Source organism: Python bivittatus, unplaced genomic scaffold, assembly GCF_059951505.1.
Source record: "Python bivittatus isolate LINGU-HERP-01145 unplaced genomic scaffold, Pbiv_v1 ctg000080_np1212, whole genome shotgun sequence".
NCBI lineage: Eukaryota > Metazoa > Chordata > Lepidosauria > Squamata > Pythonidae > Python > Python bivittatus.
In genome coordinates, this window is record NW_028277035.1 from 62,833,292 (window position 1) to 62,860,436 (window position 27,145).

The window sequence follows — 27,145 nt, forward strand, 5'->3', positions numbered from 1 at the left end:
TGCCATGGCAAATACATTAATTTTCCCTCCTCATCTTGGGAGTGTGTGGAAATCTCCCTGTGGGTTTCCTAGGCCAGCAGCTCCTCCTTCCTTGGTTAATGGAGAGGCTGAGTGACACTGGAGCTAGGAGGGGATGGGCAGTCAATTTGATCTCAACATTTTGTGTGTTTGGCCTTAGGCCAACCTCCCAACCATTTGGCTAGAGCAAGCAAGCAAGGAGAAGGCCAGTTTAGGCCATGGAGGCAGGTCTGCTCCATAGGAGGGAGAAAGAAGAGCAGGAGAGAGTCCAAGGGAACTGGCCAGGGAAGACACTTTTTCCCCCCCCTGTGAAAGAGCTGTTTACTGTTCTTCCTCATGGATTCAGGGCCTGCACTCCCAACCACCTTGGGAGCATTGGCTCACTTCTTCTAAGGAGCCCACTTAGCAGACTCCTCTGTAGGCTAGCCCAGTTAATAAAGCTTACTGCCAAGCAGTAGTAAAGTTAATGCAGCAACTGCTGCTAAGACGTGCAAAGCCCCGAGAGGCCCCATTAAGAGCCATTGTCTGGTTGCCTCAGTCGTAGGGAAGATCCAGACTACCAGGTGCAGCTTATACCTGCCGTAAATGCCCTGCTCTGAATATCCTGTACTGGAGCATGGATTTAACGAAAGAGACAACTTAAACCAGAAGTGAAGCAGGACTAGGTGCTAAATGGAGTGGGAAGGACTTGGACATAGCATTGGTCTTCTACAGAAGTAAGATTGTTAGCATGAATTCACAAACTAAGCTTCTCATGGAAAATAAACCAGAAAAGGAAAAAGCAAAAGGAATCCCACACTTCCTTGCCATGCCTGCGGTCAAAGCACTGAAAAGCATGAACTGTTGAAAAATACTAGTTTTTAAGGAATGTCATCTAGTGGGATCCAGGAAGCAAGCCTCCTCAGTTGCAATTCCTATCCCAGTGTTTCTCATCCTTGACAACTTTAAGATGTGTGGACTTCAACTCCCAGAATTCCATGCTGGCTAGAGAATTCTGGGTGTTGAAGTCCACACATCTTAAAGTGGCCAAGGTTGAGAAACGCTGGCCCATCCTCTGGAACAGCATCTCCCCAGAGATTTGCTCAGCTCCAACTCATCTGTCTTTGAGAAAGCCCTAAAAAGGTGGCTCTTTCCTCAGGTCCAGGGTTGGGTTAGCTGGCAGGTTGGGGGCTGTGGGGAAGATGTCCCTTCCCCCATTTCTTGGTTTCAGGGCAACTGTAGGTTTTTAAAAATATATAATGTTTTTTCTGTTTGTAATTTTGTGAAGCTTCCCCCCCCCCCCCGAGTCATTTATGGAACGGGCAGCCTGGCAATTGGGTAAATAAAATAAAATGGCTTAGACAACAAAAATATGACTTTCAGTAGCTGAAGGCCCAGTCCCTTTAAGCCTAGGGAAGCTGGATGTGCTTTTACTCACTTTGTGGCACAACAGTAGCATTCATTTGTTCACTAGCAGTTGGGTGCAGATATTCTTACAGCCGGAGAATAATATTGTGATTTGTGTCAAGGATATTTTTTCCACAAGTTTGAAGAACGGATAGAGATTTAGCAATTGCTGTGCTATGGTGTAGCAAAAAAGGAGACCTGATGGCCCTAGGCATTGTTTGAGGAAGCATCCAGTGCAGTCATTGGCCTGTGTTTGGGGCCCCTTTTCCCATGGGCTGTGTAAACAGTGGGTGATAAAAGGCCCAACCCTTTGTGATGAAGCCCTGAAGGTAGGCGCTCTGACCTTGACTGCCTTTGAAGGAAGGAGGTAGGCCTGGGAACAGTCCCCTATGAAAGCATACATTTACTAAGCTCTTTTTTCCTTGGCTTCCCAGCTGTCAAGCAATACAGCCCCTTCCTGAATCCCAGGCCCACAGCATAAATGTTAGCAGGGTAGAAGCAGATGCTAAATGGTTTTCTGTTTCGTCTGTTCACAGCTGCGTGGATGCCACCACCTTCCTCTATTTCAGCTTCTTTGCTCCACTCATCTACGTGGCATTTCTGAAAAGTTTCTTTGGGTGAGTATCTAAACTTTTTCATTTATTTTATTATAGCCCCTTAATCTTGTTTTTGGTTATGTGTCCCCGGAAGTTTAGAGAACAACAGGCAGATAACTCCCTCAATGTAATTAAAATGAAACTTCCAATAAGAACAATGAGAACAGCGATTTAAAACAGCATATAAATCAGTAAGATCTTCCCAAAGTTTAAAATCATGTAAGCAGCACTTCAGCAAAGTCTTTTTTTTTAAGCAGAGTAACCTGAATTGAATCATTAGTTGGATAATTTATTGAACTATTTTGATCTATCCTTTCTTTAAAAAGTTAGAATATTTTAGTTGGGCTATGTAACTTAATATATAATTAATATATTAATTATCATTGAAAAATAAAATATAAGATGAAATGGTGAAAAAATGCAATCAGGTTGCAAGTAGGTTCATTTGTCAGGAAGAGATGTACATAGGTAGTTTTTGGTTTCCCCTCCCCTTTACACCAGTGTTCCTTAACCTTGGCCTTTTTATGCTGGCTGGGGATTTCTGGGAGTTGAAGTCCATGCATCTTAAAATGGCCAAGGTTGAGGAACACCGCTTTATGCATTATTTTGCTCTGTGAAATAGAGATAATAAAGCCATTAAAAAAATTTTTAAGGTGAGGCTTAGCTAAATTGTTGAGCAGAATACTGCAATTCTAATTCCCAGGGTTAGTGGCTTTTGTGGAGTCCTTGGGGTTCTCTGAGCTTGGTTGTTTCCTTGCAAACATTTTGTTACCTGGCTAGGTAACACCTTCAGTGCTAGCTGGATAATGAAATGTTTGCAAGAAAACAACCAAGCTCAGAGAACCCTGATGACTTCACAGTTCAACCCTGAGCTATACATACTCGCTTCTATTGGTTAGTAGCTTCTGTTCTTAAAAGTACCAGGATTTCTTTTTGCCAGTGTTCTAAAAGGGTAACTGTTGAATTTAGACTGCCATCTGGTGGCCACATGGGGGAATTGAGAAATACTTGCAATAATTTGATTTGGTCTTAAACTCTGGTGATTAATTATTCTATCAGTTTTATGTCCAGGCTGATCTGCCAGGTACATGCACAGTTTGCACATTTTGTATAGCCAGATTTTATTTGCTGGAAATGTATCTGTAGTATTGCTTAGCGAAAAGGAAGAATGTTCCTGAATTTAATAAACACATTTCATCAGCTGGAAATCCCTCTTTTGCTCAGCTATTAAAAGTGCAGGAGCTCAGCCTTTTTTCTTGTTTACATAGCTCTTCCTTGTAGAAATACCATAGGGGAAAAGGGCCACAGGTATACAGGTAGTCCCTGGATTAAGAACTCCCAGTTTACAGATGACCCATAGTTAAGAACAGAGCCTATTGTAGCAAATTTTGAGTTAAATACACGATTCAAGTTAAATACACAATGGTTTGAGTTAATTATACAACTCTACTTATACAGTATCATACAATAATTCTGTTCCGGCTTACATACAAATTCGACTTAAGGACAGACTTTGGAAACGGAACTCATTCTTAAACTGGGGACTACCTGTATATCATTTTTTCAGCTGAATGTTGTGGTAATTAACTAAGAATATAAAAAGGTGCCTTCTGGAAGTGTGGCTTTTTTACCACATTATTGCTTGAGGGAACATTTTATTTTATTATTATTTATATAGCTGCCCATCTCATATATATATGACTCTGGGTAGCTTATTCTGGGTGGCTTCAGTTTTAATTAAAATATATATAGCACGATCTCTAAAGCAAGCAAAGCATTAGTCCATTTTGTTACTTGATGAGTGAGATACAAGTATTTTTATGCCTGTTAAAGCTAGATAATATCCAGAGCTTCTTTACTCAGTGCTAGGGATGTAGTTGAGAAAGCACATCAACATTTACCTTAATCCAAATAAAGACATTTTGATTTAGGCATTTGATTCTGTTATAATTATCAATCAATGTTACTACTAAAGTAGTTAATATATAAGAAGATGCCTTTTTACAATGCATTTTATATATGCCTGTTCAAAAGCAAATGCCACTGAATTCATTGGGGACTACACTTAGGTTAGTGGATATAGTATTACAACTTTTGAGGAACATCCAGGTTTGTTTGTTTGCTTTTTTAAAAAATGTTTTAAGTAATATTTATTATATTTTATATGTCTACTGCATTTTACCCAAGAAGTAAAAAAAAACCCTAGTAATAATTTTTATATATTAGTGAAATTTTATTTTTATATATTTTATTACATTGATATATTAGTGAAATTATTTTGGGGTAACGTCATGTGAGACAATGAATATCTGCTGGTGCTTCAATAGCCATGCTGCTTGCTTTGTGTTACCAAACAACATTTACTTACTTACCAGGGCTGGGATGGGATGGGATGGGATGGGATGGGATGGGATGGGATGGGATGGGATAGAAAGATTTCTCAGACTTGACTGATGTTTAATTTTGAATTGAGTAGCCCTTTCCATGGTTTTGGTTTTAAGAATGAATTTCCATTGTTCCATTCCATTCCATTCCCTTGATATTGAATCATTCTGGACAACCAAGGATTCCCCACTACATCCCTAATACAATTTTTTATGTCTGTACATATATATTCTACCCTTATGCCTCTGTGCAGAGTATTAAAGCAATTCTGAGTCTGTATAAAATAGGAATATCTACAAGATGTGTAAGTCCTAATAAGGTTTTATAGCTTGGAGCATAGGCTATAGAATGTCTAGTAGTGATGGGAAGACTTAAAGTATTCTTAATATGTTTATTTTAATTCTTATTCTGGGTTTCTTCTATAGAAAAAGTATTTGGCTACTGTGAATATATACACTTCAGGAAGGGAGGCAATATTAGATTATAATAATATGTTCAGTTTGGCATCCTCCAGATATTTTTGATCACAATTGCCAAAATCCTTAGTAGGCATGAGTTGGAAATTCCAAAAGTTGTCATAGTTAATAGTAATTACTTTTTACTTTCTTACTGAGTAATGTTGGGATGAAACTCAGTTTCTGAAGCATTCCTCGTCTTTCCTTTGGCGTAGGAGTAGGAAACCTATGGCTGTCCAGCTGTTCCTACTCTACAGAATTCATCATCCCTGATTACTGATCATGTTGGTATAATTTTATGGAAGTTAGAGACAGACAGCAAATCCCACGCCCTGTGCTTTGTTGAATCCCATATTGCAGGTGGCACTTTGCAGGAAAAACTATGATGCTAGTTCTTAAATCAACAGATCTTTCATTTGAAATACAGGTAAAAGAGAGGAGGGAAGAGACCACAACACAAGGAGGCAAAAATAAATAGCAAAGTATTATGCTGAATTCTGAATTTTCCTCATAATTGTAATTATGAATAAAGGAACAATATGGCTGATTACTGTTTATTTCAGGAATTGTGTGCCATAGGTTCTCTTCCTACACAGAATCAGTTTTGTTTCTCCTTTTCTTTCTAATTATTGCAGGTCTGAGCCAAAGATCCTCTTCTCCTATAAATGCCAGGTGGATGAACCTGAGGATGTCGATGTGCACCTTCCCCATGCCTATGGGGTAACCAAGAAAGAAGGCCTGGATTCTGGCTTCTATTCCAGCACTCAGATTGACACCACAGCATACTTAGATGATGTTGCTTCCATGCCATACCATGTGGGCAGCATCAATAGCATTGACAGTGATCGTTGGAAAGCCATTAACTCCTAAAGGCAAATGTGGTTGAAAGAATATCTCTCTCTTGCTCCCACTGCTCCATTCAGATAACCATTTGGAACTCTAATGCGTTTGTCTTCTCTTTCCTTTGAGGTGTTCTTTTTTTAAAAGATATTTAAATTCTGTATGAAACATAAAATTGGCAACTATAGTCTTCCTGGAAGGACAGTACTCATCCTCCTGAGACAACATACAGGTCAGCTTCATTTCAGACATGCATAAATGCTGACTCCTCATATTCTTAGCATTCCAAATACAAATGGTTAGACCTTTGTCACCTTTTGTTGGTGATAAAATGCTCATTCAACCAGAATATTGACTGTTCTTTTGAAGAGACATATACATACACACATACACAATCTGAAATTAAGATTGGATGCCTTGTTCACTTTTTATTTTTTTAGGTTGATTTAGTTACAATTTATGTTCCCAACAAGTCCAAATTCCCAGCAATAACCTTCGCTCTGGAATCAGAGAATAGCATTGTTCCCACATTTTGGGGAACTGAAGTTTGGTAGAAGTGGAGGTGAGAGAACTCTAGAAGCTTTTGAGCACCTCATAATTCTTCACAGGGAAGCTGGGAGCATATTGTATTTTTTTTTTTAATCTTATATATATAGAAGGAGAGGGAAGAAAAGTAGCCAGCAAGGAAAGGTCTCTGGAACATGTTGCTGTGCAACTAAACTACTGTGATTCATTGACATGCAGGCATGAGTTTCATACACTGTATAATTTTAGAATGAGAATGTAGCCAGGTCAATTTTAGAGTGAGAATGTAGCCAGATCAACATTAAGGCTAACAGCACTCCTGAGCAAATGGGATTGGATAGGGAGGATGGTTGCAGAACATGGTTTGGATGGTAGTTCCAAAATGGAGAGGACAGAAGAGGAAACAGAAATGTTTCAGGAGCCTTCTTTAGACAGCTTGTTATTGATGCTTGGGGTGGCATCTAAGTAGAATACAAACCTGAAGTGACTATGAGGTCTAGTTTTAAGACAGGCTGTTTATAATACCTATTGTGTTCTGTGCCTTAAGGTTAAGGTTAGGACTGTATTATGAGGATAGTGCTCTGATCTGGTTTTTCCAAAATCTCTGGTGCCACTTGGCTGATGATTGTGTTGATGTTGGCAACACCTGAATTTTGTAGCCTTCTGAGGCTTCTCTGTGAGATTAGTAAAGCAAAAGAATGTTAATTTCTTTAATTATAATCAAGATGTTTCTGGAAGGGGAATAATCTAATATGGGGTTGGCTTCACTTTGGAGGCAAGAAGAAAAATTAGAATATCTAAAACCTGAAAAGTTTGCATTTTGTGTCCTTGCATCATGCCTAGCTTTTGTTGCTGTGAATGTTCTTGCTGTAAGGTTAAGTGGAAAATGGAAAATTATGGGAACCCTTAATAGTGTGTGAACTGTGGATAAAATTGTTTGAATAGAGACTGGCTAGAAGGCAAATGTAGGCACAGCTAATTGGATTTAAAATTCCACATATTAAGGGTGACAAAGCAGAGTGACTTTCTTCTGTTGTTGTTATGATGTCATTAACTCAGGATCATCTATGCTACAAATGGATGAATAAGGTTAGGATTCCAGAAATTCACAGCAATTTTCTTTGGAATCAAGAGGACTTGCTTTAGGAGAACCTCTTTAGAACTGAGGTAGAAACAGAAAAACTAATATTTTGTCTCCTGAATGCAGACAAATTCTTCCATCTGTCCTGAAAATTCTGCCATTTGCAATTTCTGCTTGCCAAGCCACACCAAAATTTACATGATAACAAGACCTTGATTTTAAGAGTTTCAAAATTACTTAAAAAAGAAAAAGAAAAAATCCAGAAAAAGAAGACTCATGCTCAAAACTATTTGGATATGTGGTTAATGCAGATTAGCATGGCTGATGTGATAGAGAACAACACTTTGTCTTTAGTTTTGGTATTGTCCAGAGTAGCTGTTTCTAAACATCAGAATTTGGTACTGTAATCAGACTTGTTGCTATTAGCAACATCATCATTTTTGTGGCAAGAAATCTTACATAAAGTGTAATTGACATCTCATTAATCTTTATGGTGTTGATTGGGATTAGGTTGGTAGAACCCTCTGTTCAGAAAAGGGAATTTATCGGAGCATTATGTGAGCTTGATCATATAAAACCTGTTTTCCCAGCCCCTTTGCTTCTGTTTCCTGTTAATGGCAGAGGAAGGGCACAAGGCTGGAGAGGGTCAGTGACGTCATGCAAAACAGCTTCATCTATACTCCCCCAGCATCTTCACTCAGTTCAGAACATAGCAACTCCTGCCGTAAATCAGTAGGAACCCTTGACAACCAGACAGCCGACCAGTGTTTGTAAATTTATCGATTCCCTACTTTTATAGGGTCCCCCAATCTCTCCTTCCCAGCCAGCCTAGCCCAATATCCTTACATAGGCTATTCTCACTAGAGTTGATTGGTGTTATAGGCCAACAGACCTGGGAGGAATAAGGCTGGAGAAGGCTTTCTGCACCTTAATATGGGTGCATGTGCAAAATGAAAGAATTCTTAATATGAAGGTGGATATCTTGGGTAATGTGAATCAGGGTGAGATGACATTTCAGATACTTTTGTTAACCATGTTCTGCCACTTGGCCAGTCACTCAGCTATGATTACTTTTCCACTGTAGAATCTTCTTCATCACCCCAATTACGTTATTGTTAAAACCCTCTTCTATATATCTACCTTTGTCTTCTGCTGCTGAGGAGAAACTGCACTAGGTGAAGGAAATGTCTCCTTCCAAGCATACTGATTTTAAATGTGTATATAGATATGCCTTCCATGTCCAGAGCAAAACATCATCCATAAGCAGACAATGTTTGTGAGGGTGATTGTATTGCATGTGTCATGAAATGTTGGAACAAAGTTTAAAAATAAAGCTATGTATATTTTTGTCTGTAAAATAAATGAACTTTGACATAAATGAAGACATCCCTCCCACTATAGAAGCTCTGCCTGTGTGTCCCCATATTTTTCTGCTAATCTTTTTCAGAATTAAGGTAGCCTGCTAGTAATGAAATGCTTTTACTTTGAGGAAAATAGTCATTGTTAAGTTTCTTTTTGGCCAGGTTTTAGAGCGGTGTTTTTCAAACTGGGATCACAACACATTTTGATAGGTCTCAGTGCCACATCAACCCCAAACTAACACTGGTGGTTTGATACTGTTTTAAATTTTATTAAACAAATGTCCTTGAAGAAGAACAACCTTAAACCTTGTTATTTATTTAAATATAAATAAAATAAATTGGTGAAAGAAACAATGGCTATAATATTAGTTTTAGGATTCACATGAGGTGAAACTGAGATCCAGTTCAGGTTGCTTAGCCAGATATAAAGAGATTATGGTAAAACTATTTTTTTCTTCCCCAATGCTTGCTTTGAGTAACTCCCGTTAGTTCAATAAAGTGAACTATTTTTGAAATGCCTCTCTATTTATTAAACTTGTCCTTCATCTTTGTGGATACTAAGACTGTAGAAATATAAAACATTATGATCAATGAAAAAAGACAGCAGGTTCACTGGAACATAATTAATCATGTGGGTAAATGAAAAAGTGTGAAATCAGTAGTTGCCTCATCAGTGCTGACGGAAAAAACTGAGAAAGCGAACTCTTCTTTAACCATAATAAACCACACCTTCTCTGATTACCTTTGGCCACTGGATACAAATATTTAGGCTTTAAATTAAACAGTAATATCTTGAATGGGGTTTGAAAATGAACAGCTAGCTAGTGCTTTATAACTTGTTTGCTCCGTTATGACTCTGAACGGCACAGAATATAAGTTCAAGACAATATAACAAACAATATAAAAATAGTATCAAAGCAAAATAAATAAAATAATTTAAAAATGTGTTTCAGTCTGGCTGTTCTGATTAGATTTCTGCTTCCCAGTTATTTTGGCTGGAAGGAAGATGGAATATGTATCAAATAACAGTAGCCATTAAATTCCTAACTTTTCACTGATCATATTCTGTATGTTCTGCACTAGCTGAAGTTTCCAGGTTGTTGTTAAGGCCAGCCCCATTTAATAATATAGGAAAATATTCTGGTTGGGAATTTTATTTATTGAATTTACAGTATATGGCTGCCCAACTCAAACAATGTGATTCTGGGCAGTGTACAATACACAAAGATACCAAAAACAAAATAATACCAACTAAAACAGATTGGGTACTCATTTATTGCATGCTTCCAGACAGAATCTCTAATCATCCTGACCCAAACACCTGAGAAAAGAGCCCAGATTTCATTGCTTTTTAAAGGCCTGCAAGATCAGGGCCAACTGTACTCAAGGAACACCACTGTTGGGTGAGCTGCATTGGCTCCCAGTCTCCTGGGTGCAATTCAAGGTACCGGCTATCACCTTTAAAACCCTACGTGGCACAGGGCCAGGTTACTTGTGGGACCGCCTCTCCCTGGGGGTATCTGCCCATCCTACTAGGTTAGATAGGGTGGGCATGCTCCAGGTCCCCTCCCTTAAATATTGCCACCTGTTGGGACCTCGGAAGTGTGCTTTCTCAGTGGCCGCCCCAGCCCTTTGGAACAGCCTCCCACCTGAGATCAGAGGGATCCCTACCCTTTTGGGTCTCTGGAGGGTGGTGAAGACCTAGCTCTTCCCCAAGCATTGGACTAGGATGAGGGTTGAACTGGGAGGCTGTTTGGTCTGGCACCTGAGCAGGTGGGGGGAAGGGTACCTTTGTTTTTAGCTATGTTTTTAATGGATTGTTGTGAGCTGCCTAGAATCATCATATGGCCAAGTAAGCCTTGTAAATAAATGAAAAATAAAATGTGGTATAATTCCAGAGAGCAGGCACCATCATGGAAAAGGCACGCCTCCTAGGTCCCACAAGATGACATTGTTCCAAGGAGAGGAGCCGTGCCCACCCTGTTGGAGTGTGTGGGACAGGCAGATACCTTTGGAAGAAGGTGGCCCACAAATAACCCAGTCCCGTGCCATGTGGGGCTTTTTGGGTGAGAACCAGCACCTTGAATTGCACCTGGAAGCTGATAGAAAGCTAGTGTAGCTCGCAGAATTGTGGTACTGAGGAACTAACCATGCTGCTGCATTTTGGACCAGAATTGTCTGGAATTGGGTGTTTTTAAATCTATGTAAATAAACAAACTGCCCTTAGAGGAAAGAAAACCACTGTAATTATGTAATTGATGATTTTATTTTACACACACATACACCCCACTGTAATTATGTAATTGATTTTATTTGATGCACAGACAGACAGACAGACATACTATGCTATAGGCAATAGCTAGCCCTTTCAATATCGAATTCAAATAACTGAATTTTATCATACTTTTCATGTTTAATAAACATTGGAAGTTTTCTTTATAGTGGTTGCTATGGTGATGCAAGGCAAAGTCCCTTTACAGATTAAGAAATAAACTCTTCCTAAACCTGCAATTAGCTACTTCATGTATTCAAACAGATAACAAATATTCTATTATTTTGCATTGGAGGCAATCAGCTTTCATTATAATACAACAGCTAAATATTTCTGCTTTGAATGTGCCTTGCATTTGAAACTTCAATTTTTTATTAATTCCTTTCTGAGGTGCTATCAGGAACAACAGAATCTAATAAAAGGCATTTATATTTACTATGACTTCCTAAGCATTCTGGTAGCCATACATTGTACCAGTATCCAAAATATAACAATTATTTTGTCTGGGAATAGGCACAAATGTTCCTCCTTCAAGCTTTTTTAGCCAAGATGTTTTCATCTATTATTAATTGCCAAATTTGATAGACCGATTTTAATTAGAAAAAAATAAAGCTCTGTTGCACAGGACAGCAAAAGTTTGGAAGCTCAGAAACAAGAAAGGATTATTTTTATCAGAGAAGGAAGCTAAAGCATTTAAATGGAAACATCTCAGTAACAACTGTATTTTATGAATTACAGAACAAGATCAACCGTTGTGTTTGTCTCAGTTGTTGAAATGCATTCTGAGACCCAGTTTTAATCATGCATTTTTAAAAATATTTTTATCCCACTTTTTTTTCTTCATATACAGCTCAAAGCAGCAAGCATACCAATACTCCTTCCTCCTCCTATTTTCCCTACACAACATCCCTGTGAGGTGAGTTGGGCTGAGAAACAGTGACTGGACCAAACTCACCCAGCTGTTTTTTCATGCCTAAGGTGGGACTAGAGCTCACAGTCTCCTGGTTTCTAGGCCAACACCTTAACCACTACACCAAACTGGTTCTCCCCTAACAAGACCTGATTTAAATGATCATCTATCAACTAAGACAGTAGTTAAAGTAGATTTCATGGCTATGGGCTTTTCAGTCTTCTCTACTCCCGATTTGTTTAATATATTTAGTATATTGCCTGTTTTTTGGTGACATTTTGATTAAGTCTGAATAAAAGTGTTATTTGGATTTTGGATCATTTCCAAAATGCTTTTCCCCTGACTTAACTGAGTTGTTTTTGTTATTGTTCTGGGTGGCGGCAGTCTGATGCATTTAGAAGCAGTATTTGCCCAACTAATTTTCCTTTGGCAATGAAGACTGTCTGAAATTCAGGGCTGTTTGCCTTTCAGGTAAATATAGTATCTAATAAGAGTAGGTGCACATCATGTGGAGGAGAACACATCAATTGGTTCATTTATTTGTAAACTTTATGTCCTGCCTTTTTTCATACAGTAGCTCATGGTAGTATGTCCTCCTCCTCTTTTTCCCCACAACAACAACCTGAAAAAGTAGATTGGGCTGAGAGAGTGTGACTGGCCCAAAGTCACCCAGTGAGCTTTCATGGCTAAAAGTGGACTAGAACCTGTGTCTCTCCAATACCTGACCAACATCTTCACCACTAACCACTAAATTAGCGCTACTACAGTGGAACCTTGGGTTACGAATGCTTCTGTTAACGAACTTTTCGGGTTATGATCAGCTCCGGCCGCAAAATTTTGCTTCGGTTTGCGAACTCCGCCTCGGGGTACAAGCAGGATACGCAGCCATTTTTCCTCCCGTGACACGGTCCACGGCCATTTTTCCGCCCCTGACACGTGGTCCACGGCCATTTTCCGCCCCTGACATGTGGTCCACGGCCATTTTTCCGCCCCTGACACGTGGTCCGCGGCCATTTTCCGCCCCTGACACGTGGTCCGCGGCCATTTACCGCCCCTGACGTGGTCCGCGGGCATTTTTCCGCCCCTGACACGTGGTCTGCAGCCATTTTCCGCCCCTGACACGTGGTCCACGGCCATTTACTGCCCCTGACACGTGGTCGTAGGGAGGGGGACTCTCCCTCCAAGCAACAGCCGCCTCCCTGTCCTCCATGCCAGAACGGATTAACGGTAATTACATTGAACCTTACGGGGAAATTTCCTTCGGGTTGCGACCAATTCGGGTTGCGGCCAGAGTCACGGAACGAATTAAGTTCATAAACCGAGGTTCCACTATACTTGTACTTTTAGTGTTGGAAAAGCCAATGTAATTGTACAAAAACTATTGTTCTTCCTCTGGAACTGTAATTATGGACAGCAGTGGCTGTGCAAATTATCCAGAGAAATAGAAGCTGTGGCCCTTCAGATGACAAATTTTGATTCAATTCAGTAGCCTTTATGGACAGAATTTATGCATGATGGTGTAATACCTGAGATGTCAGATTGAGACGTGGGAGATCCAGGCTCAAGTATAGACTCCATGTTAGAATTAGGTGGATAATTCAACTTTAGATAGACACTGTCTTATCAAATGATCCTACCTCACAGAGTTATGAGGAAAAAAATGGAAGAATTATGCCACCTTTTGTTCTTGAGGAAAGGTAGGCTATAAATGAACAAATGAATAATAATATGACTCAATACACAACATAACTATCTACCAACATTTGGAAGGCCACAAATATTTGATGCCCACAGATTTTATCTAGAATTGCATACAAAAATCACTTCAAATATTAAAAAAAATTATGAGGACCAACCTTGAGAGGTAACAATTTGGAATGTGGAGTATGAGTTGTAATTGTTTATTATCGTTTCCTCATTTTTGCTTTTTTCTGTACCTGAATCTCATTTTTTGTAAGTGAATTGCAACCTTCCAACAGACATTCTGTATAACTGCAGTTAATTTCAGTGTATAAAGTGTTCACTGAAATGCATGCTTATTTGAACATGCATTATTTAACTACTAGGTATTTGGACTCATCATATGGTTTTTATGCTTATTTTTTAAAATCCAATTGTTTGAACTTTCCAACTGTGTGAGATCACTGTGATGGAGGGATTTAATCCAGGCATTAAAGCTGAGATTTCATTCAACTAATAGTTAGAACATATGTTAAAATGAAAAATAGAAACTCACTGTTCACATTATTCATATTTGAAAAATAAAAAGTAGGCTGGCCTGTTTTCTGTCCTCTCCCCTGCTGTACCTGTAAATTTACACAGGGTTTGCAAACCTTATACAATAGCGTGGTTCTGATAGGTTTCAGTGAAAAAAGAACAACGCAGAAATAGCTTCGCAAGGAATCCCCTTAACTCCCCAAAAGTCTAGTCTCGCTGAAAAGCAACTAAGATCTGCAACTTGCAGATACTTCTACCCTGAGAGAGAAGTGTCCTCCGTCACCTGAAAAAAGCCCAAATTCCTGGATGCGCCTCCTCTCCAGAACAATCGCTGAGGCAAGCGTAACCGTAAGCAAGTGTCGCTTCTGAGTCATTTTGTCCCATTTCGTTCAGCGGCGACAGCAGCAGCATCCTTGGAGGGGCATATGGAGAAGGAAGACTACAGCTTCCAGCCTGCTTCGCGGCCCGCCTCCAAGACCGCGTAGCGCTATTGGAGGCTTTCTCCGCGGCCGCCAACCAGGAGCGAGTTTATAGCCCTGTGGAGCGGAGCGTGTTGTCTGGGTATCTGTCTTGATTTTGAACTCGCCTCCGAGTTTTCTTTTTTCGGTTGGTGCTATGGGGGGTAGCGAGAGCACCCACGGCAGCAGGAAGGTCTCCTTCGAGCTGGATGAACACGAGCAAGTTCGGGTGTTGCAGGGCATCCGGGTGAGTGGAGGCTCTCCCTCAGGATGCAGGGAGGCTCCCCGCGGGCAAAGGACTCGGAGGATGAGAGGGGGTGGACGGCGTTAGAGGGAGGGGCGGCGGGCGCTGAGCGGCGGGCTTTGAACCGCAAGGGCGAGTCTGATTTGTCCTCCCCCTCTCTGTCCAGTAAGGTCCACTTAAAAATAATTCATTGCAGAGTTCTTGTAGGTTTTAACAGGAGTGCGTCTTGTGGACTTTAGCTTTATGAATTAACATTTTGACCAGTCAGTAAGTATTTATCTTATGTGTTTGTAACTCCTTTAGTATCAAGAATAAGGCACTGAATCTCTTGTAATTTCCAGATGATAGATACACAGGTAACACATACGTAGTAATTTAATTACTCTCTTTCCTTGTGCATGGCTCATGCTAAAACAGAATTTATTGTTTCAGGTTTTGGATTAATAATGTGTGAATGTATCCATAGTGCTTTATCACCTAGCAAAACATAACTTTAAGGAAATGTGTGAACTTAAACTTTCTTATCTTCCAACTCTTCTTTTTATTTGGGCTAGCTTTCTGAAGATGTAGTAAACAGGATGAAGGAAAAATGTGAACCTAAACAGGACCAGCAATTGCCAGGGAAATCTAAGGTGTCCACAGGTATTGCATGCCTTTTATTTAAGGGATGACTTATGAATTAATAAATCTGTCCCATACTACTAGAAACATATTCTATGTTGAAATATTATTTACATGAGTATATGTCATCCCTCCCTACCCCCTAATAATGTGTATTGTTAGATTTTCCGAACTTTGTAATAGCTTTTCTGTTGTGAGAATGAACTCTGCACAATTCCTGTTGGCACTCTGGAATGTTTTAGTATGTTCATAGTCATAAGTAATTTATTCAGCCAATATTCTAGATTTCATAGATTTCCTTTGTTGTTGCATTTTTCTCCTGAAATAGATTGCTTTGTAATTTAGCTGAGTGGCTTTGCTTCTCCTCCCTTTATACCACATATAGAAAAGAAATGGGACATTTATTTTTCTGTAATAAGTATTTATTTTCATTTGTCCAGGGATCTGTCCACCTACCACAGAGAGTTTGGGTCAAAAGCCTTCTGAAGCAGAAGAGGATCTGTATAAGAGGTATGTTTTTTATCAAATGATCACCATCTAGATGGTTTTGTCCTGTTCTCTTAAAATGTATTTTAAATTTTATTCTATCAGGCTAATGGAAAAAAAAATGTACACATTCAGCAGTATTAACAGTGTAGGTAACAGCAAAATTAATATAACAAATATGAATTTTTTTTCCAGGATTTTTTTCTTAAACAGAATACCCCCTCCACCCAATTTGACCAATTGCCAAGTCCTCTTTTCTTGCCCCTTTGTTGAAAAAAATGCTGATTGACAAGTAACGTGTTAGTAATCCATTGTGGCAGATAAGGTATAGATTTTGCATTGACCTCACCCAGCGGCTTCATGTAAATGTTAAAAAGGAGAGGAGAGAGACTGAGCTCTGAGGAACCCCACACTGCAGGTGCCTAGGGCTTGACCTCTTCCCCACACAAATACCAACTGAAACTGGCCATGGAGAAATGAGAACCACCCCAAAACAGTGCCTCCCATTCCCAATCCCTGAACCCTACTCAGAAGGATACCATGGTCAATGGTATCAAAAGCTGCTAAGAGATCCAGGAGTGCCAGGACAGTTGCACCACACCCATCCCGAGCCCTCCAGAGGTCATTCACAAACACTACCAATTCCATCTTGGTGCTGTACCCTGGGCGTTATCTAGACTAAAAAGGGCCCAGATGATCCACTTCATCTGAGGTCCTCTAAAGCTGAGCGCCCACCACTGTCTCAACAACCTTCCCCTAAAAGGGAAGGTTGGAGACTAGATGAAAGTTGTAGAACATGGTTGGGTCCAAGGATGGCCTCTTGAGAAGGAGGTGCATCACTGCCTCCTTCAAGGCAGGAGGTACCTCCCCCTCCTACAAAGAGGCATTAACTTAGACCCAACCGTATGCTTCCTCCCAGGAGGCCTTAACCAGCCAGGAGGAGCATGGGGCCAGCACATAGGTGGCCAAGCCCACAGCCACGAGGACCCTGTCCACTTCCTCAGGATCGACTGTCTGAAACTCCTCCCAGATAACAGGGCTCAGATGTGTCTCAGTCACTTCCAAAGGATCTGTCCAGCCAGAGTCCAACTCAGAGCAAAGCTGAGTAACTTTGTCTGACAGATGCTGAGAATATTCTTCACAGCATCCTGCAAGACCTCCCCCACTCCTCCTTACCCAGGAGGGACCTGGTCACCTGAAACAGGGCTGCTGGGAGGCTATCTGCAGATGCAATAAGAGCGGAGAAGTAAGAGTGCTTTGCTGCCCTTGTCGCCACAAGGTAAGTTCTAATGAAAGCTCTTATCTCTGCTCGGTCGGCAAGTCATGGATGAGGGGAACTTTATTACAGGCCAACCTGGTATTTAAGCAGTGGCAGCTGGTGTCCAGAGCCACCAAACCCCAGAACGTGGTACCAGGTTTAAACACTGGGATCGCCTTCCCCAAGAGTGGCCTGCCCCTGTCTCCCACCATACCTCCCCATGCCTGTCACCACTGTAATGCCTTCCCTTACCCTTTCCCCAACTCCCTATCCAACACCCCCTCCTCACCTCTTCCTCTCCCCAAAGCAATGGGATCCATCCAAACCCACAAAATTCCAGCCCATTAGTTTATTAAAACAGAATATTCCAGCTTTTTTCTTCCATGTTTTATGCAGATTTCCAGGATGTATCTTACTAAATCTTTTCAAATATATATAAAAATTAAGGATATTAATTCCTTAAGGAATTATAATTTTGAAGTTTGAGATTTGTCAGACCCAAATTGTGAACTCAAAAGATGTTTTAATTAAATATGTATTTCTTTATTTGACTTATGCCTACTGCAGTCAAGAGACTTTCAGTGATTTATAATATGTCCACAAAAATACAATAAAATGTCCATGGTATAATTGTAAAAATAGAAACCAACCAATCCCCAGTTATACATAACTCACACAATAACTAATAACATCAATTCACGTCCTAAAGGCTCTCCAAAGTAACTTGGTTTTTAGTAACATAAAGAAAGCCAACAGCATTGGGCTAATCACATTTCTTAGGGGAGGCTGTTCCATAAGCAGACTCACCAACAGGAAAACAGCACCTATTGAAATCCCCGCCCCTCAATTCATAAAAGCGGGGAAGCACAACTGGTTCTTTTAGGATATACAAGATGAGTGAGTTGAAACTGGTTGGAGAAGGTTGGGTCCAAACACACACAGTGATACAGAGAATTTTAAAGATTAATATTCAATTGAAACCAGAATTTTTCTTGCTGGGACTAATGGATAGAAAATTAGAAAAGAATTATGAAAGATTGTTTTTGTATGTGATAACTGCTGCGAGACTATTGTATGCACAAAAATGGAAAGACTCTGAAATGCCCACAATGGAGGATGATGACAGAATTAGCAGAGATGGCAAAATTGACTTGTCAATTAGAGAAAGGACAATAATCACATTTATTAGCGACTGGAAACCCCTTATGGTCTTTTTGTTGAAAGAAGAAAAAAATGAACTTGTGATTTACAGGTTTGATGATTAAAAAGGGTAGATTATGAAAAGAAGGAAATTATGTTGTAACCTTAGAGAGAGAGGGTAAAATGCGAATGTACTTGTAACTGCTGTTAAGATCAAAAGCAGTTTCTTTACAACTTTTTTCATTTCTCTTTCTCTTTCTTTCTTTGCACCCTTTTTTCACCTACTTTACTTTCTTTACTCTTTTTTCAAAATTCGTATTGTTTTTATTTAAAAAAATTCACACACACACACACACACACATATACTGTGTGTATATGTGTGTGCGTGTATATACGTATGTATGTATGTATGTGTGTATGTATAAAGCAGCAAACTGGTTGGAGAAGGTGGTCCTGCAAGTAATCTAGTGCCAAGCTATATAGGGCTTTAAAGGTCAGAAACAGCCCTTTAAATTGCATTTAAGTCAGGAAAGCCAGTGCAGGACTTGGAGCATAGGTTTAATGTACTTGTGTCAGTGAGTATCAGCCAACAATAAAGCAGCTGCATTCTAGACCAATTGAAACTTCTGAGTGGTCTTCAAGGACAACCCCCTAATAGAGAACATAACAGGACTCAAATGAGTGTTGATGAGGCTGTGAGTTACTGTCACAAAAGTCTCATGCTCTAGATTTGTTTGCAGTTGGCACACCAGGCAAAGCTGGGCAAAGGCTCTCTTTGTCATGGCCTCAACCTGCCCATTAATTTAGGCATCTCTCTGAGAGTATATATCAATCTTGAAGTAGTAGTCATTTTAACAACACTTATTATTTCTCATACATTCATAGGCATTTTAGCAAACAATTTCTGTCAATATTAAACTGAGATAAACAATTTGAAATATTTATCTATACCAATGAAAAAATCTTATAGCATAATTATTCCAAGATATTTAAGAGAATTCAAACAATATGTAGGGCTTTTTTTTTTGTTTAAAAAATCAAATATGAAGTTTATTACCCCAGTTACTTAAGCAGCCTTCTGTATCGCTAGAGTTGTACATGCCCATATATTTTGATAAGAGCCCTGATAATCAGTAAAACATTACAATTTTATTTATTTATTTATTAATCAGATTTATATAGCCACCCATCTCATGAGAAGTGACTCTGGGTGGCATACAATAATCAAAACAATACATATATTAAAAAGCAATTAAAAATATAAAAAGTCAGTGTTAAAAAATAGAGATTAATTAAAACTAAAATATATATAGAAACCCCAGGCAGAGAGAGAATGAGTATATCTACCTCAATAGTGGAGCCATCTAGACATATCTCTGGTTCCCTGGGACCCCCAGGCCTGGTGACATAACCAGGTCTTGAGGGACTTCTGGAACATGAAAAGGGGTGGAGCTAACTTAATGTTGCGGGGGAATATTCCATAAGGTGGGCGCCATGGCACAGAAGGCCTGCCCCCTGGGACCCACCAAATGTAGGTCCCTGGCAGATGGTATCTGCAGCATACCCTCTCTGCCAGATGTAATGGGTGGGCTGATATAATGGAGCAGAGGCAGTCCCTCAGATAACCTGGTCCCATGCCGTGAAGAGCTTTAAAGGTTAAAACTAGAACCTTGAATTGGACCCAGAAGCAAACTGGTGCCCAATGCAGCTCACAGAACAGAGGTGTAATATGTGCTGTCCTAGGAGAACACATAACTGCCTGTGCTGCTGCATTCTGTGCCAGCTGAAGCTTCCAAATACTCTTCAAGGGCAGCCCCATGTAGAGTGCATTACAATAATCCAATCTGGAGGTGACTAAGGCATGAGTGATTGAGCAGAGCCTCCTGATCCAGGAATGGGTGCAACTGGCACACAACCCAAAGGCCCTCCTAGCCATGACTGCCACCTACTCTTTGAGCAGGAGTCATGAGTTTAGGAGGACCCCCGGATTGCGCACTGGATCTATCTGGGGCAGTGCCACCCCATCCAGCACCAAAGATGGCATAGTCCTAGAACCAGTAGTCCCCAAACCCCAGAGTCATTCAGTCTTGCCAGGGTTCAGCTGAGCCTGTTGTTCTCCATCCAGACACTCACAGCCTCCAGGCACTGAGAGAAGACGTTCCCGGCATTGCTTAATTCGCCAGGGGTAGAGATGTATAATTGGTATCAGCATGCTGATGATACCTCACTCCATGGCGACAGATGAGCTCACCTGGTGGCCTCAGGTAGATGTTAAAAAGGAGAGGGGAGAGCACCGAACCCTGTGGCACCCCACATAATAGGGGCTGAGGGCAGTACCTCTTCTCTCCAATCATCACTGACTGAAATCAAACCCAAAGAAAGGAGGCAAACCAGCACAACACTGTACCACCCACCCCCAATCCTCTAAGCTGATCCAGAAGGATACTATGGTTGATAGTATCAAAAGCTGCCAAGAGGTCAAGTAGGGCAAGGATGGATGCACAACTCCCATCCTGCCCATGCCAGAGATCATCCAGAATGATGCTGCCATTTCCTTCCCATATCTTGATCTGAATCCTGACTGAAAAGGATCCAGATAATCCTCCACGGTCCTCTGAAGCCGTTGTGCAACCACTTTCTCATCCGCCTTTCTCAGGACACACCTCTTGCAGTTAGCAGCTTTTCCTCCTTCAGAACACAGCACTTTTCTACTTACTTCCCCCTTTATCCTGTTGAACTCCCCCAGCAAACAACAGCTAGTTCTCCTTCTTCCCTCAATCAACAGTAATATGGCTGAAATAATAATAAATCTATGTAACATAAAATCTCTGGAAATTGACAGAAGGAGTGTTTTAAAAGAGACTGCAGAGATATTTCAGAAGTTGATTTCAGAAGGTGCCTGATTTCACCTACAGTATATAAATCTCCAGTAAATGTCCATTGATAAAGAAGTTTGACAAAAAAATATTCTTTTATCTGGGAGAAGTGATTGTGCTATCTCAAATTATATGTTCATATATATATATTTGTCAGACATGAGATATAAACAGCTAAATAAAAGATTAGGAAGAGTATAGAACAGAAACGGCTAAAGCCACTAAAGATATCCAAAACAGATAGTTTGCTCAGTTTTTACTTGTGTATAGTTCAAATAGACTTCATAAAGCAAATACTCAATAAGCCTTGGTATAGAAATGTGTGGCTTATTTGATTGTGTGAATACTGTGCTATGAAAAACTAACTGAAATCTTTTCCTATGATTTTTATCTGTTTTGACCTAGTGTTTCAGTGAAAGAAGGAAGATACAGTACTTCTTATTTCAGAAAATAATTTAAAGATGAAATACTATGCATTTAAGTCCCTAAAAGATTAATCTTAAGGGAAGTTGGATGACATACCTCTGAAATTTGCAAGTGTGTCCATAAATCATTAAGTTAATAGTTTAAGTAAAACAAAGATATGCTAGGAGATTATTGGAATGTAGAGCAGTTGCTCACAATTATATTGATACCTGTCGCTTGTCTGTTGTGATACCTATATTATGGAACAGCTTCCTCTAGAAATTAGGTTCAGCCTTCTGGAGGCTTTTAAAGAACAAGTTTTCCCAGAGGGCCTCTATTGAATGATTGTGATTGTCATAACTTGGATTTTTTTTTATTATTAAGTACTATAATTATTTTTGTTTTTATTAAACACTGTGTTTTAATGTTTTAATCTCTGGATATTTCTGTTGTATTTTAATCATTTGTAAGCTGCTGTGAATTGTGAAGATTTAGTAGAATAGAAATTTGATAAATAAATCCATGTTTGAAGATAGAAAAGTGTATTTATTTATTCATTAACATAATTTTTATGCCACTCCAATCTCACAGCTCTGGGCAGCATACAAGTATCTTAGTAGCAGTTTTAATATATAAGCAATTGCATCAGTGAAAACATTAGGGAACAAATGAAAGATGGCCATTTTGTTTCCATACTAGTTATCAAAGGCTCACTTTAACAGGAAAGTTTTCAGAAGCTTCCTAAAAGCCAGAAGAGAATGGGCCAAATGTCACTGCAGGGGCAGTATGCCCACAGAATTGTGGCCACAACTGTGAAGACCTGTCTTCTGGCCCATGGCTCCTCATTTCATGTGGAGATGGTTCTCTGAGTAGGCCATATCTTAATAACCTAAGAGAACAGGGTGACTCATTTAGAATAAGGTTATCTGTAAAATAATTCAGAACCATGCTGTATAGTATTTTGGTTTAATGACCAGATTTTCTAGAGTCTTCCAGCATGATAGTCTATGCTCAACTGCATCCAACTTGATCAGAAATTAATGGTTTTATTTTCAGGCAGCTTATAAAGACTGAGTTCAATAATTATGCTAAGCTGCAATGTTGTTTGTTTAGGTTTGGCTTAGTGTGTGTACAAGCAGTAATTGTGGCTTATTCAACAAATTATGGTTAAAACAAATCAGGTCTTACCACAATGAGCAAATCTAGTTTGACTGTGATGTTATTCTTTTAGGATTATGGTGCTGTAAAATAGTTGGCTGTTTGTGTGTCTGTGTGTGTGTGTGGCTTCTTTGTTACTGAATCGCAAAGCCTCATTTCTAAGCCAAAGAAGCAGTGAAATATTTCATAGTCCATGCATCTATAATATGTCTTATATCTTTTATTTTTCTCCTTGGAAAATGATTGAACATTAGAACAACTGGTCTTGACCCTCTGGTGAACTGACTGGGTTTTTCACTGCAATATTACTTTTAAAGTCTGTTGCCTTCCATGAAGTGCAGTGATGACCTAGCGACACAAGCTCATGGCTGTGGCCAAGAGTGCTGCATTATAACTTGAGGACCTTTAGCCAAATGGTTGCTGATCACTTTCCTCTTTACAGATATGAACAAGAGCAGACAATGGTCCAAGAGGAACTACTTCGGTTGGCAAAAAGGGAGAGGGAGGCAGTCAGTGATAGTCTGAATGCTACTCTCCTCCAGGAGAAAAATAGTGCCCAAGAGGAGAAGCAGAAAGCAGCCCATCTGGTGAGTACAATGAATTACCTCAACTTCCCAGAATAAAATTCATTGAAGTGTTTTTTGTTTTCACGATTTGAGCATTGCAAAAGTGCAAGAGGATAAGGTCTCCTGTTTGTTCCTGAATCTAGCTCTAAATTTTAATTCTTCTCCCCCCTAGGTCTCCCTACTGCTGGTCCAACACTTAGCCACTGTACCATACTAACTCACAATTTCAGAGGGGTACTATGTTCATATCCCTACATCCTCTGAAACACCGTTTTGTCATTGAATATCAGGTGCTGCACAGCCCTAGTATATTTGTGTGTGTGTGTGTGTGTGTATTTACCTGTTTAATTGCAAGCATATTTTAAAATACAGTATTTAAAGTAAACAGAGCACCCTGTAGCTTAACTTGATGGCTGTTCTGCAATAAAACAATTTAGAGTATAAAGAAAGTCATATTTTTGCTAGTTCTGTCTAATTTGATGAGAAATACTGGTTGTAACTAGTGGTCACAATACAGAAGATGTCAAACCAGTGTGATTTGACATGAAGAATTAAATACATGAAAAAGAGGGGTAATATCTCAGGCAGGTAAAAGGTGGGTGAGACATCATACCTGGCAGCTGTGCTGTTAACTCTATTACCACTCTGGAAGTGCTAATTCTTTTTTTTTTTTCCTGTGTGAAAAGTAATTATCAGGCTCTTGTAGAAAAAAAATATGAATTGTTGCCAAATTCACAATTTATGATTAAGCTACCAAGGAATGCCTTGCTTGCCTCCTGCTTGTGAAACATTCTCTTAAAGTAATGAGAAGAAAGTTCAAGAAACACAGATACCACTGGAAAAGTTGTGAGTGCTACTAATCCATTTCAGGAACTTCAGTAACACCTGTATTTCCTTGCAGAAAGATTTTTAAACCTGGAGTTGCTTAGGCATAATATAGGCAGCAGAGTGGAAGAAAATAAATTACCTTTCATCAGTGAAAGAAACATCTTGGTAAAAATCAGATAGTATAATAGAAAGCATGTAGACTAATGAGGCTTTATTGAAATACTGATAGAATGACCTAAGTATATGTGAGTAAACTGTGATTTTGCAGCATGAAATCATTAGGCAAACTATGTGGACTAGTAGCATTTTATCTATTCCCCCCAATTAATTCTGCTACAAAATAGTCAAATTCTATCACAGAGGAAAATGTTTCACATTTAGTTGTATGCTTTTATAATTCATCTCTTGCAAACATGTAGCAAAGATGGTAGAGGAAAATCAATAGAGTTGATTAGTCTCTCTTGCAGGAACTGGAAATTCAGGACATACAGGGACCGTGGCAAATAGATTGCTGCTTTCTTGCTACTTAATAAAAAGAGGTGTAGTTGAAAAAAATATGGCTGAACTCCAACATGGTACACTAGTGTATTATATTGTAAGCCTGTAGGAACGTATATGTGAATGGTTTCATATTAATAAAAAAGAATAGAAAAATGCACTTATTCAGGTAATCCTTGTTTAGCCACTTCAATTAGTTCCAGTGAAATGGTCACTAAGTGACATGGTCACTAAATGAACCACTTGACAGAGAGAGAGAGGGAGAGGCCTGACAGAGAGAGAGAGAGAGAGAGAGAGAGAGAGGCCACAAACATCACTGGTTGCTGCCACCTCATTTAGATAAGGTTATCTCGTGTAGCAATGCCAGCGTTACTCTCATTTTGGCGTGCATTGATGTCAGGCACAGAAATGAGGGTGTAAGTGCATGCATTGGTTGGGAGATTATTTTTTTTACTACTGTTTACTACCATTTATTACTGTTGTATTTGCAAACAGTCGCTATCCAAGGCAGTTGCCAAACAAGGACTACTTGTATTCCTCATCCAAATGTTGTAATATCAGGGTACAAATTCTGAATTTCACAGCTCTTTAATTAGTTTATTGTTTTTGGTAACCAATGAAATTTGAACTGTACATGTTTAAGTGTAAAGACTACAAAATGAAAAGCTATTTGCTTCCTATTGTTGGAAAGTATGTTAAAATAATCTGTATTAACCAGAGCATTGACTATAATCCAAGCTGACTAATATGGATTTAATAATTATCTTATGTGAGAATCCCTAATACAAATCAACCAAGTTTTAATGAAAAAAGCATTTTTAAGCTGTATTAAACACTGTCCACAAATGCATCTTTGTATTGGGGCATGGTTAGTAAATTGACACTAAAATTAATGAAACTTGGATGCATAGATTATTCAGAAAAGCCAATGGTAATGTTGTTCAAGCCTCATTCAAACACTCTGCAGTTATTCATTAGAGTAATGGCTTGGCTAGGCAGTGGCAATAGCTTTTCATAGATTTGGAAAGTGCTTTTATAGTTTTCAGTGTCTGTGCTGTCTCTTTTATTACTGTGTATAAACAAACAAACAGAGGTTTACAGCAGCTCAGGTTGTACATTATGAAACAGTCTTTATTATTTTTTTGCCATCAAGATGTGTTGGATACAACTCCCATCCTTTCCAAGCAGCATGGATAGCTACTGGGCTGATTGAAAGTTATGGACCATTGTACCTCGGGCACTAAGCTGGAGCAGGCGATTGTAGAAGCTGAAGGATACCCATACTGGCATGAGTATCACAGTGCCTGTTACTGAACCTTGAATTGAACAAAGCACAGCACTAGGTTTCAGATGAAGGAGTAGTTCACATGCTTTCTCTCTTTCTCTCCCCCCCCCCCCCCCCCGTGTATGTATGATAGGTAGGTAGGTAGATAGATAGATAATTAGAGTACATGAGAAGCATACTTGTAGAACTCCTTAATAAGGAATAAGGGAAAAAAAGCAACACGGACTGAAAAGCTGCTTGTAGCCAACTTTATGTCTCCTTTTAAGTCAAGTGGAATTGGATTGTGGTTCTAGTTCATTTGTTTTGCCTTTTTAATTGCAAGTAGGCTTCTTGCCTATCAAAACCATATAATTATCAAAAACTGATGCTGGGCCAGGATCATTGTCATTGAAGTGGTAGTGCCATATTAATGATAGTATTTTTTCTCAATATATTATTCTATTAACAGTCATTATCTATAAACAGCTGATCAATATGCCATTTATATCTTTTTAATGTTTTGCTTGTTCATTTCAATGAGGCTTACAAAGAATCACCATTGACTTGTATCCTCTTACATACATTGAATTACATCATGTTTTAGATGGTTAGGCTCCTTGCGTGTTATATGGGTAGAAAATAATATGAATAACAAAATAAACATTTTCCTGTTGCTCTTGGCCATAGAAAAAATCATTTTTCTTTCACAAGCCTGTCATTAGTGTGAAGATATAAAATAGTTCTCTCATAACCCCTTGCTCAATTTGGATTCTTTCTCATCATTCCTTAAGCATGTCATGGTGCTTCTAGCTTCCCCTTGCTCCTTGCATGGCTCATTTGACTCCACTAGGGAAGCTCTTAGACTTACTCTTACTCTAAATCTTAGCACCTGCATACCTGTCAATTTCATTTCCCTGGCTCCTTAATAACATTTCCTTACTGGAAGAAGGAATCCATTGAACAGGTATTGCTTGTCATTGTTTCTTGAGCTCGTCAGTGACAATTAGTCACTGAGAAAGTATTACTTAGTGATTGAGCTGCTAAAGGATTTCTATTCTGATAAATGATGATATAATAAAATATAGGTAGTCCCCAATTTAAGAACGAGTTTCATTCCCAAGGTCTGTCCTTAAGTCAAATTTGTATGTAAGCTGGAACAGTATTATTGTATAATTAACTCGAACCATTGTGTATTTAACTCAAACTACTGTGTATTTAACTTGAATTTTGCTATAGTAGGTTCCATTCTTAACTATGGGTCACCAGTAAACTGGGCATTCTTAACCCAGGGATTACC

General features: G+C 39.3%; 2 protein-coding genes across 8 annotated transcripts in view; both read left to right on the top strand.

Moving 5' to 3' along the window:
- The window catches only part of TPRA1 (transmembrane protein adipocyte associated 1), a 29,836-nt gene extending 20,881 nt beyond the window's left edge, over window positions 1-8,955 (top strand). For all 5 annotated transcript variants that reach the window (XM_025172422.2, XM_088134259.1, XM_025172423.2 and 2 more), the window contains 2 exons: window positions 1,941-2,021; window positions 5,476-8,955. In XM_025172422.2, the coding sequence (XP_025028190.1) occupies window positions 1,941-2,021; window positions 5,476-5,710 (316 nt within the window). In that variant the 3' untranslated portion in view covers window positions 5,711-8,955. The remainder of the gene's footprint in view (window positions 1-1,940; window positions 2,022-5,475) is intronic.
- A 5,614-nt stretch (window positions 8,956-14,569) lies between these two features.
- Window positions 14,570-27,145, top strand: part of CHCHD6 (coiled-coil-helix-coiled-coil-helix domain containing 6) — a 259,437-nt gene continuing 246,861 nt past the window's right edge. The window contains exons 1-4 of one of the 3 annotated variants that reach the window (XR_015794906.1): window positions 14,570-14,751; window positions 15,303-15,390; window positions 15,810-15,879; window positions 23,135-23,279. Coding sequence is in view for 2 of the 3 variants with exons in the window: in XM_088134260.1 (XP_087990386.1) it covers window positions 14,662-14,751; window positions 15,303-15,390; window positions 15,810-15,879; window positions 23,135-23,279 (393 nt within the window). In the remaining variant the exon portion in view is untranslated. Of the gene's footprint in view, window positions 14,752-14,890; window positions 15,016-15,302; window positions 15,391-15,809; window positions 15,880-23,134; window positions 23,280-27,145 lie in introns of those variants that run through there. The other 2 variants (XM_088134260.1, XM_088134261.1) reach the window with 2 other exon arrangements.